This window comes from Oryza glaberrima, chromosome 2 (genome assembly GCF_000147395.1).
Source record: "Oryza glaberrima chromosome 2, OglaRS2, whole genome shotgun sequence".
NCBI lineage: Eukaryota > Viridiplantae > Streptophyta > Magnoliopsida > Poales > Poaceae > Oryza > Oryza glaberrima.
This window is the reverse complement of record NC_068327.1, coordinates 21,320,387-21,337,729: the sequence shown is the minus strand read 5'-3', so window position 1 is coordinate 21,337,729 and position 17,343 is coordinate 21,320,387. Positions and strand designations below refer to the sequence as shown.

Sequence of the window (17,343 nt, the reverse complement as noted above, 5' to 3'; positions counted from 1 at the left end):
GAACGGTTTGTAAGATGAGGGATGTCATATATCTGGTTTTATGGTTGGGGGACGATTTTGTAACTCGATTACAAGTTGAGGGACCTTCGGTGTACTTTTTCCCATGAAGAAAGGAACAGAAGCAAGAGCTGATTGGGACCAAGTCAAGCATGGACGTTGAATGCCGTGGTTAGTTTTGACTTTTATCTACACGCACCACAAACCACACTTACCACGCTCGCACACTAAGGGCCTGTTTGGCACAACTTCAGCTCCAACTCCACCCCTCCTAGAGCTGGAGCTTAGCCAAACAATTTCAGCTCCACCAAAACTGGGATTGGAGTTGGGTGGAGCTCTCTCACAAAATATACTAGAGTTGTGGAACTGGGTTTAGGCAGCTCCACAACTCCACTCCAGACTTAACTCCTGGAGTTATATTTAGGAGTTGGAGCTGTACCAAACAGGCCCTAATTAGTTCAATAGTAAGAGATATCCCTCTATCCCAAAAAAAATCAATCTAAATGTGAATAAAATACCACGTAATTTAGCGAATTTGGATATAAGCATATCCAGATTTATTGTAGTAGGTATCTCATCCGGTTAGTTTCTTCTTGGATGGATCATCGAGGGAATACTCCACTCCAGCAATAGTAGTAGCCTGTAGTTATTGTATTGTAGTTTACTACTCGCTCCATTTTTAAATGTTTTACACCGTTGATTTTTAGCACATGTTGGACCGTTCGTTTTATTAAAAAAATTTGTGAAATATATAAAACTATATGTATACATGAAAGTATATTTAACAATGAATCAAATGATAGAAAAAGAAGTAATAATTACTTAATTTTTTAATAAGACAAATGGTCAAACATATTTAAAAAAATCAACCGCGTCAAATATTTAGATACGAAGGGAGTATATATTTATCTACAGATTGCGTTGACTAGATTATAATATAGTAACACTGTAGCTTAATTCATGAGAGGCCCTGTAACACCGTTCACCGGCTCGTGGGTGCAATAATATTAGCAGCTGAGCACCTCGGCCAAGAGCTTGTACCGTCTCACTTTCACCCTGAACCGCGCCTTCCTCGCCTGCGGCTTCCTCTCCAACGCCGTCGCCGTCGCCACCGTCGTTGCGGTCGCCGTCTCCTCCACCGGCATCACCACCACCCGGCCGTCGTCGTCGTCGCCGGCGGCCTTGGGCTTCTTCACCGGCTTGCCAGGCTCCGCGCAGAAGGCCGACCTCGAGCAACCGCCGCCACCACACGAGCGCCTACTACTCTTGTCCACCTTATTAGAATCATCGGTCCACGTCTCCAACGCCGCAGACATCCTCCTTTTCGCCGCCGCCGCCGCCGCCGCCGTCACGGGGGTGCCCCCTCCGCCGCCTCTCCTTCGTCCCTCCCTCAGGCACCAGTTGCACCGCCGGTACGCCGCCACCCTCGGGTACAGCTCGCTGCAGTATCTACACGTACATGCAGCACAGAAGATCGATCAAAGATGCTTTGTCGATCAGGGGAGAGATCGAGATCGATCAGTAGTAGTTCGGTACCTGTGTTGGAGGCGGTGGTGGCAGTGGCCGCAGCGGAACAGCTCCCGCGGGAGGCCGTGGTCGCCGCACATGCAGCAGACGGCGGCGCCGGAGACGAGAGACTCCATGGGCCGGCGATCGATCGAGAGAATTGGCTACCTACAACTAGCTAGGGAGACTGGATTGAGGAGGAGCCAAGTATATATATTCAGCAACAGGTGAACCGGAGGGCAAGCAACAGATGAGAGCAAGGCAGTAGTGTGTGAGGTCAGCGAGGGAGAAAAACGGGGGCCGATCGACTGGCTGCGTGCGTGCGAGTAGACTATCGCGCGCGCTACACGGCACGGCACGTACGCCCCGGTGGCTATAGCTTGGTCAAGGGAGGAAAAAAATTGTCACGGCGCGTGACTCACACACTATAGCTCTCGTAGTCGTGGGCACACATCGAGCACGTAAGGACGACCGCGCCGACCAGACCCCAGCCCACCAGGGTCATTTCATCGGTGTATGTTGGGCGGCGAGTGTGCGTGCAACTGTGAAAGTGTATTTTATACCTCTATATATGTTACTTGCTTCGTCTCAAAATATAGTAATTTTATGCTGGATTAGACACAATATATTCTTTTTAGATTCGTAGTATTAGATTATGTCTGATCGGATATAAGATTGCTATGAAGATAGATGAAGTATGTTATTGATCCCTCCTATAAATATTTTATTAAAGTTTCTTTAAAAATTTTGCTTATTAAAGATAATCTAATAAATTTATGATGATTTTATAATACTTTTTTAAAAGCAATATGCAAACATTTGTTGAAAACTAAATACTTCTGAACTTTTTCCAAAATACAACATGAACATGACGCTCAAATTAATACACATACACACACTTACTATATGAATACACACTCACAACCTACTATTCCTATGAAACCGTTATATCTTAATATACTTTTTTCAATGAATCAGTACTAGGTATGCCAATTTCATTGAGTATAAGAGTAAAGGGTATTTACATGTACAGAGGATATCACAATTACACAAGGGATTAGCGGGGAAGATCCAAGGTAGAGCTCCGCAAACCGCTATGCACCTGTAAGGGCCCAGGTTTTTTCTTCCTCCTTAACTTTTTGCTAGCACCATCGAGAGTTCTATTTGTAGAAAGACTCTTTGGTTACTCTCTTTCCATGTCTCCCATGTTATTAGTAACAGAGTTCATGTTTCCTTCTTAGGTGCTCCTTGGCATCAGGCTAGGGCCTCTCACCACTTGTGAAATGTGCTCGGTACCTTTCAAGAAGCCGGTTTTAGTGGTTCACATGTAACCCAATCCGCAATCATGTCCCATATCTTTTTCGTTTATCTGTATTCCAAATGAAGGTGGAAAGGATATTTCGAAGGCATATTGTCACAACGGACAATATGTGTTGTTTGGCTAGCCACGGGCTGCCAGTCTGTCTATGGTCCAAATTATATTTCACATAGCCAACCAAAAGGACTTGCATTTGCATGGGCCCTAAGGCTTCCATATCAAATTGTCATAATTTGACTTGACTAAACCAAAGAACTGTACTTTATATGCTGGAGCGGCTGTTTATACTCCATGGTTTGTAAGCCTCGAGTGATTTTGTTTGTCTCTTCGGTTACTCTCTTGCAGCCCATATATATCTTAGAGTTATCCTATTCACTTACCACTAAAATAGTGAATAGCTATAAATATGAACGCACGTGTCAATTCTAATATTTGAAGCGCGATAGGCAGGTTCTATTATTAAAAACATAACAAGATGAGCTAGTCAAGTAATATTACCCGAAAGGCTAAATCTTTATAACCACAAGAAATACGTTCTTTAGTCAGATGAAAAACAGATATTTACTGTGGTTATGTGGCTGAAAAAAATCGTGATTATAATTGTTTCAAGGATTTGATAGAGAAACATATTGTATTTGATTTCAAGTCAACTAACCTCTTGACAGGTCAAAGTCAAGAGAGGAGATTCATCCGGTCAAGAAATTAAACGACGAGAGGGACGGCGCTTAGAAGTCCCATCATGCATGTAATGAGATACGCCAGTTTTTTTTATATAATGAAATATAATTATGGCTTTTGCTTATAGAGTTACAACCAATTATTACACCAATTTATAAAAACACACACCTTAATAAACAAAAGCACACACAAACTAATAAAAAACTCACACGGTATAACAAGATCATAAAAGTTATTGAGTTATATTTCTGAATATTCATTCAAAAGTTAGCGAACAGCTTAGATACGCCAGTTGAATGGTGAGACTTAATTGAAATCAGCCAGGAGAAGATTAATTTTCTGTTTCTTTAATTTCCCCCGTAGCGTAATTGGAGATCGATTTGGAGCTGCGCGCATCCACACACACAAGACAAAGACAAGACTCAGAAAGTCCTAGCCAGACCAGGTCGTAGTCGTACGCTGTGCTTCGAGTAGTTTGTACTGTATACTAGCTACTCCTCCCTATCTCCGGCCAGAGTGCAAGAGTTGGTTCCAACATTGCGGCCACAGATACGATTTCCCACTATCTTTTTTTTTTTTGAGAAGGGCATTTTCCCTATCTCCGACTAGAGTGCAAGACTTGTTTCCAACCTTGCGGCTACAGATACGATTTGTCACTATTTTTTTTACTTTTTGTTAGTGAAGGGTATTTTTACCCGGCCTTTATATCCAATCGGATATGTGCAGCCTTTTTTTTCAATTAGGAACTTAGTCTATCAAACAGAGAACTAGCATCTTGGGTGTTACTATAACCACTAGGCTACATGCCCTTTCACAAGATTATATTTCACACGATTTCCCACTATTAACAAATCAAAGCAAGCAGTGAATTCATTTTAAATGGTTTACACATCTCCAATCTTATTTTAAATATTTTTATGGAAAAGCAACGATGCTTTCCTCCATTTTTTTAGCAAGCTTATATTTTGTTATCATTACTTTTTTTTAAAAAAAGACCTTTTAGTGGTATATTTAGCTTACATAAGATCTTGCAGATCCTCACATTAGAGTTCATGATCGCATTATACATGAATTTCACCAGGTTCCAACAATTACCCACCTAAAAGAGATATTCGATTCAATGGTGTTGTACTTATAATAACCTCTGGCAAAGATGATTTTTTTTTTCAAATTGTACAGAGAAGGGTATTGCTCTTTGAGAGGATGTATCCCTAACCATGTATTCTCTCGAAATCTTATCTTCATCCCATTAGTTCACTTAAAAAACTCATATTGAAAAAAAAAAGATCTTTTGCATCGAGGATTATCGGGTTTGTGTGACATCTAGGAGTATGTGTTTATAGATTACCAGCCCATCAAGACATTCATCACAGTATGGAATAAGTTCATTTGAGGGCCCTTAACTTGATAGCGAGTTAGATTTTTATCCCTGAACCGCAATACCCGATACAACAGATCCCTCAACTATCAAAACCGGTTCAGACGAGATCCCTCGGTGGTTTAGATGGCGGTTTTGACTAACGTGGTGCCTCCGTGGATCCTTTTGACTAGGTCTAGTCAAAAGGATCGGGGCAGGGCGGCCGGAGCAGGTGACGGGCAGGGCAAGGCGAACGGCAGCCAAAGCAGGGCAGCGGCGGCTGGAGCAAGTCGGCACAGGCGAGGGGCAAGGCGGCGGAGGACAACGACAACAACACTAACGCTGCAGGCGACGTCGAGTCGGGGCTCATCTACCTGGATAAAGTGGAGAAGGTGACCTCGTTGTTGCCGTCGAGGCCGTGCCGGGTGAGGCCATCGTCCGTTGTACTCCTACCGCGCCGTTGCCACCGCCCAGGGAGCAGTCCTTGGCCATGTGGCCCTCCTCACCACACTTGTAGCACGCACGGTCGCCTTCTCCGCCGCCGTACCTACTGCCGCCTCCGTGGCCGTGGTCCCCGCAACCGCTGGGACGGGATCCGCCGGTGAGTGTGACACCGCCTCACACGGTGACGTCCACGGCCTTGATGCGGCTAAGCCTCTAAGGTCATCATCACCAACAGAGGCGACTTGTCAGCATTGTACGACTAGATGGACTACGCACCGATGTTGTGGTTTCGCCCGACGCTGACCGCAACTTTGCACGCCACCGCTGCTATCTCGTCGTTGCTACCAAGCAACCGCCGCTTTCTTCCGTCTCAAGCCGTTGTGGTCGTATCCTCATCGGTGACTTCCACCGCAACTGCCTCTCACCGCTACGGACCGCCGCGGCCCCCTCCTCGCCGGCCATCCCGCTCGAACATGACGGTGGCTGCTGTCTTCTTGCTTCCCCAACGGCCGCTGCTGCCGAGGTCATTAAGGTAGGAGGCTGAAGAGGATGGCGCCGCTCCTGGCCCTGCCGTCCGCTGCAACATTGCGCAAGGAGGATATGGGGCCCCGCCAGCTGCCATAGCATTGCGCAAGGAGGATATGGGGCGCCGCCCCTGGCCCCGCCATCCGCCTATACTAGAGAAGTGGAGGCCCGAGTGCCGCCCCTGGCCACACCGTCCACCTGCGCTAGAGAAGCGGAAGGTTGAGCGCCACCCCTGGCCCCGCCGTCCGCCCGCACTGAAGAAGCAGAAGGCTGGGCGCCACCCCTGGCCCCGCCGTCTGCCCGCGCTGAAGAAGCAGAAGAGCGAGCGCCGCCCTGGCCCCACCGTCCACTGCTGACATGAGAGAGAGAGAGGAGGAGGCGCTAACTTGTCACCATCTAAAACCACTAAGAGATCTCGCCTAAATCGGTTTTAATAGTTGAGGGACCTGTTGTATCTAGTATTTCGGTTCAGGGACAAAAATCGAACTCTCTGTCAAAGTTAGGAACCTCAAATGGACTTATTCCTCACAGGATCGATATACAAGGCCCAGCACAGGAGCAGCCTGATCCACGATATACTTGGGCGTGATCCTTCACGAACACTGCCCATGAAGCAAATGACCGTACGTGGTATTTCGGGAAGACCGTGTGTGTGTGTGTGGTGGGGGGGGGGGGGGGGGGGGGGGGGCGGCGTACATTTATTTTTTTCGCCGGGCCGGCGACGGAATGTCAGCCATTTTAAACAAAGCAAGGTTATTCGTGGGTGACGATCAAAGTTTTATTAGAGCAAGTGTAATATAGTCAACTACTAGCTCTAATTTATCTATGGACAATCTAATAGCTCATTCATACAATAATTATATACTACACTATTAACACCTGGTCCATCTGTCATACACACTGCATCTTTGAGTCCGTTCTACAGCTGGCTACAAATCTATAACCCGCTGCTCTTCTCTCTCCTCATTTCTCTTCTTAAAATATGTTTGCAGCTAGCTTAGAGCAAGTTTAATAGTATAGCCAACTACTAACTCCAAATCATCTAGAGCCAATGTAATAGTCAATTCATACAATAGTTGCTTACTATACTATTAATACCCAGTCCCACCTGTCATACACTCGTTATGTTTTGGAGCCCGTGCTGCAGCTGGCTACATATCTGTAGCCCGTTGCTATTCTCTCTCTTCCTTTATCTCTTTAAAATATGTTTATAGCTGGCTTATAGCCCGCTATTGTACTTGCTCTTATAGCCTGCTATTGTACCTGCTCTTAGGGCATACAATCACATAGGATACTCTCGAGCAGAGCTAGCTGCTTCTAGCTAACAGGACATTTGGCTGTTAAGACCAGCAGAGCTGATAACTGAAAACGCTCCAAGTTGCGCTCGCCAAACCTGCTTCGACGATGGCGTCCACCAGGGTGACCGGCGATGCGCACTTCGTCTCGTCGCGCGCGCTAGCTGCCGGCGGCAGTTCCCATTTATTTGTATTGTACTGTACTTATTATAAGTGGATTTGTGGGTTTACCGTACCGACGGATCCTTAGCCGGCGGCGAGCGCGCATATCGTCTGGACCCGCCGGCAGGGGTGGCGTCAACCGGGGATCGAGGGGACATGCATGCGTGCACCTCCTTTCGATCGCTCGCTCGCTCGCTCGGCAGTCCAGGCCTGAACAACGCTTTAGGTGCAATGCCGTTACAGAGTAAATACTTGGATAATTTTTGTTGCCTTAGCTCAGTTAGCTTTATCTTCTACGAGGATGGGTCTTTGTATGTTCCATAAGTTCCTTCTTTGGTTATGACGAAGAACTGGGATTCTTCTCCCCTAAACTCTATCTTTAATATATAATAAATTATGAGTTCTTTTTTTTTTAAAAAAAAAATCATGTGTGTGCCCTTAAAGGATGCAAAGTGGTCCATCAGAGCGTGTACGCACGCAGAATATAACTATAATATAATTATATTGTAAACTATAGTGTAATACTCCCTCTGTTTTTTTTATTTGACGTTCTAGTTCAAACCGAAAGTGTTTTTTTTTATTTGACGCTGGCGATTCAGATGCCCATCTTGCGTACCCGAATTTCCATCTTGCCCCTGACTCTTTCTCCGTTGCCACCGACGCGGCGACGCCTCGTCCACCGCCGATGCCTCCTTCTCCTCCTCCACCGCCGCTTCCTCCTTCTCCTCCTCCCCGCCCTCGCGCGCCGCTATCGTTGTTACGTCCCGCACCGCCGCTGTCCCGCACTGCAGTCCGCACCTTCCCCGTGGCTAGGTCTCACGGCGGCGCCACCGCTTCTCGTTCTTCGGCAGCGAGCTCGTGCTCAGCAGCGGCGGCCCGAGGTAGGGTTCCACGGCAGCAGCACCAGATTCTTTCTCGTCCGGTTTGTGAAAGTCGTCGGAGGCGACAAGGAGGCAAAAGAACTAGATTGATCGCTCTCCGCAGTTCTGTCCGTGCAGCAGGTGTGCCATGGAATTGAATTCTGATGTGTGAATGCAGCTCAAACACCACGCTGCTTATGTGTGTTCTGAACCTTCCTTGATCGCAAAGTTCTGAACTTATGTTTTCCTGTATAGGCGATAGAACAGGGGACAAAGAGGCGGCCCGTCACCTTGACACCTTGTAGGTGGAGCAGGACAGGAAGTGGCCGGTGAGATTGCGCTTCTTGAAGATCTCGACGCGACCATGGATGCGTTGTTAGCTGCTACCGTTGGAGAAAGAAGCTATCGTGCTCCCAGAACTCCGGTGGCATATGGCCGGGAGTTGCGCGGCAGCCATTGCGGCACCAACGCTTGGCGCATCAATGGCCTTGCAAATGGCGGTGGTGGCTGAGGCGGGGGAGTTGGAGAGGGTGTTGAGATCGATCTCGAACTCGCTGGTCGCTCGGCGTTGAGGCGCAGGCTTGCCTGCCATTGCGCGGTGGCCGACGGGGACGGCGCGGCTACGTCGGAAGGAAGAAGGAATGGAGGGCAGAAAGGACATTTCACCCGTTCCTTAATTTGATCGAACTTGTCTCAGACGTCAAATAAAAAAAATGGAGGGAGTAGTTACTAAATATATCGATGTATTAAATTTTGTAGTATAAAGTTTAGGTGTCCCAAGATATTTTTCTCAATAACTATAAAATTTCTCACATAACCATTTAGAATAATACAAAGTGAGCACTGATAGTGGTGGAGGCATATGCGTATGAACTGTATGGCACACGGGTTCGATTCGCCCTTGCATGATCTCGGAGTAAATCCACCGGTTTCAAATTTAAAAGTTCTCTCCCTAAAATCGGTCGATAGAAAAACAGCAATTCTTTTTTTCCCCTTTCAGTTACTTACAAACAGGGGGCTGATGCGCATAACAATGGATGGATCGATCGGTCACTTGCACGATTATGGAGAGGACCACACAAAAACCTATCCCCACCTTGGCCATCTTCTTTCCCATGATAAGGAGTGGCCGGCTGATGACCATACATGGCGTCGGCATGTGGAACACGATCATTAAGCTAGCCATACCATACCATACCAAATCAACAATAAGGCAATAACTATATATGAACTGCGATGCATCAGCATATATGTATGTGTACGTACGTATTGCACAGGCATATGCAGCACACGTACAGCTTCTTTCGCCATATCTCGGATTCTCGATCGATCATGTCGTTGTATGAGAGCTTTCTTTCTCTGAAGAAGAGCAGAGGCCAAGAGGGGTAAAGGAAAAATAATATGTTGTCGCTGTACTCATGTTAGCGATATTACGGAGAGGATAGCATCGGCAGATGGGCTCCCGCAAAAGGAGGAATGGCGATGCAGCGAGCTACGTAGTACTACGTCTGCCATCTACTATAACACTAGCTAACTGTACCCTGCTCAGGCACCTATGCATGTGAGTTTTTGTAAGAAACAAGACCATTTCTAATTAAATAAAGGACCGTACTATCAATATGGTGTAGGATCCTAAAGGGCATTTTCCACCCCAAAAGCTAGCCATTAAGGTGAGGGGCTCCCCCACCTATATTTTAGGTCATTTGCCCTTCCATAACCAATGTGGGACTATTCAATAATCTCTCCCTTCACACATTGATGTCCCTCAGCCCCTTCACCGCCCCTTCACCGTATCCGGGCCCCACCGACCCACGGTCCATCAGGTATACGGGCCCCGCAGGCACCCACGGTCCATCAGGCCTTCACACACTGTGTCTATCGGGCCAGAGATGTTAACCTAGACAGGCTCTGATACCAATTGTAGGACCGTAAAGGGTCTTTCCCACCCCAAAAGCTAGCCATTGAGGTGAGGGGCTCCCCCACTTCTTAGGTCTTTTGCCCTTCCACAACCAATGTGGGACTATTCAACATATGGGGAGGTTAATTTGCGACTACCAACCTGTGGACTAATCTCTAATTAATCAGGATATTACTGTTTGAGTTATCACTGTGCGATGTACTCCCTCCATTATAAAATGTAAGATGTCATTCGTTTTTCGCGCTGATTAATAATTAAACTAGTAGTATCATGCATGTAAAATCAGTATATTCATATTTAAAAATATTTTCATATGATATTAATTTTGATAATACATTACAAATAAATAAAATTAAACGATTAAAGTGTAATGTCGGAGGACCATATAAAAAGCTAATACGTCTTGTAGGAGTGAAAACGGTCGGAAACGATCGGAGTCGGTGGCATCTCTTCGGAAATGATGATCGATTGACCGGTAATTGACCATATTTATCATTTAAACTACTCAATATCGACATTAATATGATGCAGAAAGAATTATGAAAAAATAAAATTTAAAAATAGCCAAAAAGGGTATGGTCGGAAACGGTACCCCATATACGGAAACAACGCTCAGTCGATCGGGAATTTCCATGACCGTTTTCACCTCTAACGTCTTGTATTTTGAAAGAAAAGAAATAGATGGCATTAATTACATGCTTGCGACAACACATAGGGCTTAAATTGCGATGTAGATGGAAGAGACAAAATAAATAGAAAGCCCCCACACGAGCTAGCGAATGGTGCTCATTTCAAGCTGCTAAATCTCTCATTCTCCCTGCACGAGGCAGGGGGAGACAGTGAAAGCGAAGGGATTGGCCTCGGTCTCGGGAGGAGATAAAGAAAGGCCAGCGATCGATCGAGCAGATCAATCAACCAACGGGTCGAGAGGATTTAGTAGTAAAACTTGGTACTTAGTGGAGAGTTTTATTTACCAAAAGTACCATACCATCTAAAGAGAGTTTTGAATTGATAAAGAAAATAATAAAACCTCCAATGTACTCCCTAAGATGTTTTAACTTTGGTCAAATTCAAAGTGCTTTTAGTTTAACCAAATTTATAGAAAAAAAGGTAATATTTTCGACCCAAGATAAATTTATTATAAAAATATATTTAATCATTAATTTAATGAAACTAATTTAGTAATATAAATATTATTATATTTGTCTATAAACTTAGTCAAACTTGAAACAATTTGACTTTAATAAAAGTTAAAACATCTTGTAACCTAAAACAGAGGACGTATAATTTTATTTCGCGATTTTATAGGTTGGTCATAACGTCTAATAACGATGCATGTGATTGGATGAAATGAAACTAGCTAGCCCCCAAACTGCACAATTGTACAAACATGATGTATGTGAATGTTATATTGCCATGTCACCAAATTTAACTTACATGCATGATATCTTTATTTATTATTGAATGAAACTCCGATGAAATTACCATTGGGATTGGTCTTTAAGGACGACGGGAGAGAAGAGAGATCGAAACCAAAGCTTGTGCTATATCTTGCAGTGCATAGCCAGTACTGTCACTCAGCCTGCAGTTTATTGTACAACTGTGCAGTTCCGAAACAAACAAGCCAACAGCCCATGTGGTCGTCTCCTTCCCATAACCTCATCGATCACAAGGACCAATGGATATTCCCCCCTTTCATATCATTTATCATATGCCCTTCAATTCCCGAGCTCTCTCACTAACCAGCTACTACTAGTTTCCCACCAATCAGTGCTCACTGCTCACCTCAGTCAATCAGTAGTTCAGTACAGGCAGCAGCATCAGCAGCAGCTTCTTCTTCTTCTTCGATTGGGTTCTTGATCGTCGTCGTCGTTGATCTGTGCCTGTATGTACAAGCTCGCTTGTTTCATGATTCATGGTGTTGATTTATTCATGGCGACCTATGGCGTATCTGCAGGAGGAGAAGGACGAGAAGTACGTGGAAATTAAGTGAAGGTCTCAGAGACGGCGAGAAGTATGTGGGAGTCGGAGAGCGAGAGCCACGGCGGCGAGCGGGGGCTCGTCCCCGTCGGCGGCGGCGGCGGCTCAGGCCGGCACGAGGCGGCGCTAAAGAACGACGGCTTCGTCCGCAGAGACCGGTCTTGGTACGTACTTAATTAGTAACACTAATTACTAGTGGTTAATTAATTAAGCTGAATCTCGCGTTCGTACATGTTCCAAATTTGTTGCTTCGTTTTTGAGCAGGTATGTCAACAGTGACATCCCCAGCGATCTGCTCGTCAAAGTGGGAGACGTGAACTTCTACCTTCACAAGGTATACAAGTTGGGTCGCAAATAAAATCCTGAGAGTTTCTTGATTGGTACTCATGATGCAACTAGCTAGTAATTATCTTAAACATACTAGTTTTGGTTAATAATGAATAATGAATTAATAATTAATAATGAATTAAATGATAGAATTAACAATTACTTAAAGCTTTTAATAAAACGAACAGTCAAATATTTTTTAAAAAGTTAACCGCGTTAAATATTTAGACACTGAGAGAGTACTAATTAGCTTGTTAATTTGGTTGATCACGATGGATCAGTATCCGATGATCTCCCGGAGCGGGCGGATGAGCCGCGCCGTGTACGAGTCGTCGGCGGCAGATGAGGCAGAGGCGGACGCGGCGGCGGCGGTGGCGGTGGTGGAGATGGGCGACCTGCCGGGTGGCGCGGGGTCGTTCGAGCTGGCGGCGCGGTTCAGCTACGGGATGGCGGTGGACCTGACGGCGGCGAACATCTCCGGGCTTCGCTGCGCCGCCGAGTACCTGGAGATGACGGAGGAGATGGAGGAAGGGAACCTCATCTTCAAGACGGAGGCGTTCCTCAGCTACGTGGTGCTGTCGTCGTGGCGCGATTCCATCGCCGTGCTCAAGAGCTGCGAGGCGCTCTCGCCGTGGGCGGAGAACCTGCAGATCGTGCGGCGGTGCAGCGAGTCCATCGCCTGGAAGGCGTGCGCCAACCCGCGCGGCGTGCGCTGGGCGTACACCGGCGCCGGCGCCGGCAGCGGAGGAGCGCGCGGGGGCCCGGCGGCGATCAGGGGAGGTGGCGGCTCTGGCGGCACGGCGAGCCCGCGGTGGAACGTCGGTGGCGGCGGAGGGGGGGAGTCGAAGGAGTCGAGCCCGAGCAGGCAGGCGGTGCCGCCGGCGGACTGGTGGTTCGAGGACGTGTCCGTGCTCAGGATCGACCACTTCGTGCGCGTCGTCACCGCCATCAAGGTCAAAGGTAATTAACACAACACGATTACAAACAATGTTTATGCTTTTTTTGAGCCTGCATTTCTCTACAATTTCAGCCAGTGGGATTTCCGAAAATTTTCAAAACGAACTTCTTGAATTTTGAAATGATTTCCACTGAATTTGAACCTTTTTTTTTACCGGGGGCACATCCCAGGTGAGCCTAATATTTTCTGGAAATAAAATGTTTTGTAAATTTTGGTGAGGATTTTTTATACCCAAACTTGAGTGGATTCAAGACGATCTGTCTTCTTACCGGAGTTCTATTCTGGACGTACATATCTAGAGATTTTTGCTAAATCTAAATCAGTTTACGACAAACTTCAATTAATTGAAAAAAATCAAGTGATCTAAAATTTTATCTGGTTCAAAAAATTGTCAAGGGTATCGAAGATTGCAAAATTTCTTGAGATACCTTCAAATTATTAGCATGCTTCTGCTTCTTCGACCTCCACTTAATTGATGCGGCTCTCGCAAGGACGTGGGTTCGAACAATACCGAGCCTTTTTAGCTGTAAATCATGTGTAATCGACGGATAAGATATGATACCGCAGTACCGTCTCCTTATAGCAATGGCTTCTCTTTTTGCTATCTCTCAATTGCCGTCAGATATAACGAGGTAAATTAATGGGGGTGAGGCTTCTCTAACGTACGTAAGAGGGATATGCTTCAATAACTTGTGGGCCTATGACGGTGGGGGTGCACCTATTATGGGTACATGTCCCTCTGACTTTACTTTAGAGAAGCCATATCCAGATTACTGGTAGGGGCCAACCTTGTCCACTCCAGCTAACACATCATTTTGAGTGGGCAAAAGATCAAGTATATATAATTTTGGGTGACTACATGGCAAATCATATATTTTCCATTATATATACCATACAACATGATTAATTTGTCTTGCACTAAAAGATTCTCCGGTAGGGAAAATAGACTTTGATGGCAACTCAAACTATATCTACAAGTGTTCTTGAATAGTGAAACAGTGAGGCATCATATGATTTGCTTAAGCAGCAATCTAAGGGGTTCCCACAAAGTTCCTTTATAGCCTTCCCCATCAAAATTAATCCTGATGCAATTTATCCCTACCAAAATAAATTGGATTAATTAGGATTCGACAAGCATCCTTGCAAGCACAGGCCCCATGAAAGCTCAGGATAAATATGTGAACCTCACTAAATTTCAAATTTCGATTGGAAGTATACAAGTGAGCATTTCTGCTATTAGAGGATGCAAAAACATCTACTACTAAAAGAACATTTCTACGGGCACCTAAAATGGCCTTTGCACAGGCAGAAACTGCCTATGGAAATGTAGGGTGTATTTGGTTACCGGTGACACTTTACTACAACTAAAAAGGTAGTGACAGCCACAATAAATTGCTAGCCACAAAATGTAGCAAAGTTGACAAAAAAAATTGAGCGTATAACGTGTAGAACATACTATTAAAAAAAATATGTCAAACCATAACATGAACCTAATAAACTATGGCTGTCAAAAGTGTGGCTATGAACTAAACAAACCATTAGTTTGAAAATATGGTGTATCCACGATAAAACTATAATGGCTACAGTTAATTATTTTGAAAAAAAAAACTGCACAAGATAAGTGCATGCTAACAATTGTAAAAGATTTACCCCAGACATTAACAAATTTGCACGGTGCATATACAGTAGCTGAACTGTTTCAAGAATTCCATCAACTAAAAACGTAAGTTTTTTTTTTGACAGGCATGCGGTTCGACCTGATCGGCGCGGCGATCACCCACTACGCGTCGAAATGGCTCCCCGGCCTCACCAAGGACGCCCCGCTCGGCGCCACCCACGACGAGCCGTGGGCGCAGGCCTCCGCCGCCGGCGTCCGCGGCGGCGGCCTCCACATGATGATCATCTCCGGCGCCGGCGGCGGCAAGGACGACGTCCTCGCCGCCTGCAGCGCGCCGTCGCGCGAGCAGCGAATGGTGGTGGAGAGCATCATCAGCATCACCCCGCCGCAGCGGGACAGCGTCTCCTGCGGCTTCCTCCTCCGCCTCCTCCGCCTCGCCATCATGCTCAGGGCCGCCCCGGCGCTGGTCACCGAGCTCGAGAAGCGCGTCGGGATGCAGCTCGAGCAGGCGGCGCTCGCCGACCTCCTCATCCCCTCCTACGGCGGCCGCGCCGCCGACACCGCCTACGACGTCGACCTCATGCAGCGCCTCGTCGAGCACTTCCTGGTTCAGGAGCAGACGGAGATGGCGGTGGCGTCCAGCCCCGGCCGCGGCGACCCTCCGCCGCCGCCGCAGCCGGAGTACTACAGCGGGAGGATGCCGCCGTCGTCCGCGGCCGCGGCGTCGGCATCGGCGTCGACGGGCGGGCTGAACGCCAAGGCGCGCGTCGCCCGGCTGCTCGACAGCTACCTCTCCGAGGTCTCCCGCGACCGCAACCTCTCCCTCACCAAGTTCCAGGTCCTCGCCGAGTCGCTGCCGGAGTCGGCGCGCGCCTGCGACGACGGCCTGTACCGCGCCGTCGACTCCTACCTCAAGGTAACTAGCACATTACAGCTAGCTAGTTTCCGGTGATCGCCGGAGTTAATGGCGATCGATCGATTTGCAGGCGCACCCGACGCTGACGGAGCACGAGAGGAAGAGGCTGTGCAGGGTGATGGACTGCCAGAAGCTGTCGTTCGACGCGTGCATGCACGCGGCGCAGAACGAGAGGCTGCCGCTGCGGGTGGTGGTGCAGGTGCTCTTCTCCGAGCAGGTCAAGATCAGCAACGCGCTAGCGAGCTCCTCCGCGGCGCTCAGGTCGTCGTCTTCGGCGCCGGGGGCGGACGCCGCGCCGGCGATGCCGACGACGCGGCGGCAGCTGCTGGACGGGACGCCGCAGTCGTTCCAGGAGGGGTGGGCGGCGGCGAAGAAGGACATCAACACGCTCAAGTTCGAGCTGGAGAGCATGAAGGCCAAGTACCTGGAGCTCCAGCACGAGATGGACGCGCTCCAGAAGCAGGTGGACGGCCGCGGCGGCGGCGCGCCGTCGCCGGCGGCCGCCAAGATCGGCAAGCAGCAGCAGCAGGGCACGTCGGCGTCGGCGTGGAGCAGCGGGTGGAAGAAGCTGGGCAGGCTGGCCAAGATGTCCGGCGCCGACGCGGCGGCCGGTGGTGGCGTGGCGCCGCCCGGCGGCGGCGAGGCCGCGGCGAGGAAGGGCCCGAGAAGGTGGAGGAACTCCATCTCGTAAATGGAGTAGCTGCCTAGCTAGATGCTGTATGGTTGATTGGTTTCAACTTTCAAGTAATTTCATGGGTCTTCTGTATTTTGAGAGAGTCCATTTTGCTCAGTTTGATGTAGTGGCGTTTTCAGACAGAATTAATCCATTTTATGCAAAGTCGGAGGACTACTCAAGCAGATGATTTTAGCCGTTGTCTCCTATTTGTCTTGAGAAACAATCGGTCTTCTTTCAACTTAAATTTGAATTTTAAAACTGAATTTTAGAGTTGATTTAGGTTTTTTTTGAACCGTAGTTTATTTTTCAATTTTTACTTTTAAATCGTTAAGGACATGTACGCACGCACGCACATTATTTTTTGATTGCTCATAAGCCATTACGGCTTATAATCAGCGTATGCTAAACGATGGGCTAAGTTTGTTGGAAGATCAATGTATTAGTTCTAGAACTTTGAAATGATTCTTGCATATATAGAAAGAAATTTGTTTAATTATTTGTCTTTGTAGCTAAAGTGGTTTAATTTTTAAGCCGGCCGTTTACAGATGGAACTAATCGAGCGCGACGAACTGTGTTAAGCCTCCCCCTGCACATGCCCGCTTGATTATTTTTTTTTTCGTGTGTCTGTGCATGAGCCTGCCAAGCACCATCACTACACAACGCACCGGTAAGGAGGCAATATACTGCTGTGGGAAAAAAAACTGTTGCATGGGTAGGGTTTTGTGCCTATAGAACTGTAGCTTCTAGCAAGTACTTCCTCCATAAAAAAAAAAAAGGGAAAAGTCCATTTTACACCCTCGAACTCTTA

General features: G+C 47.2%; 2 protein-coding genes across 2 annotated transcripts; one reads left to right on the top strand and one right to left on the bottom strand.

Moving 5' to 3' along the window:
- Positions 1–871: 871 nt before the first annotated feature.
- On the bottom strand, positions 872–1,675 carry LOC127764300 (uncharacterized). The gene is made up of 2 exons (XM_052289159.1): positions 1,534–1,675; positions 872–1,446 (listed from the first exon to the last, which is right to left on the bottom strand). Exons 1-2 carry the CDS (start codon positions 1,638–1,640, stop codon positions 1,005–1,007), a joined length of 549 nt encoding a protein of 182 aa, XP_052145119.1. The 5' UTR covers positions 1,641–1,675; the 3' UTR covers positions 872–1,004.
- A 9,935-nt stretch (positions 1,676–11,610) lies between these two features.
- Positions 11,611–16,728, top strand: LOC127761556 (coleoptile phototropism protein 1). The gene is made up of 6 exons (XM_052285870.1): positions 11,611–11,945; positions 12,018–12,204; positions 12,305–12,374; positions 12,649–13,327; positions 15,069–15,859; positions 15,930–16,728. The coding sequence occupies exons 2-6, from the start codon at positions 12,077–12,079 to the stop codon at positions 16,548–16,550; spliced, it is 2,289 nt and encodes a 762-aa protein (XP_052141830.1). The 5' UTR covers positions 11,611–11,945; positions 12,018–12,076; the 3' UTR covers positions 16,551–16,728.
- The last annotated feature ends 615 nt before the right edge of the window (positions 16,729–17,343 follow it).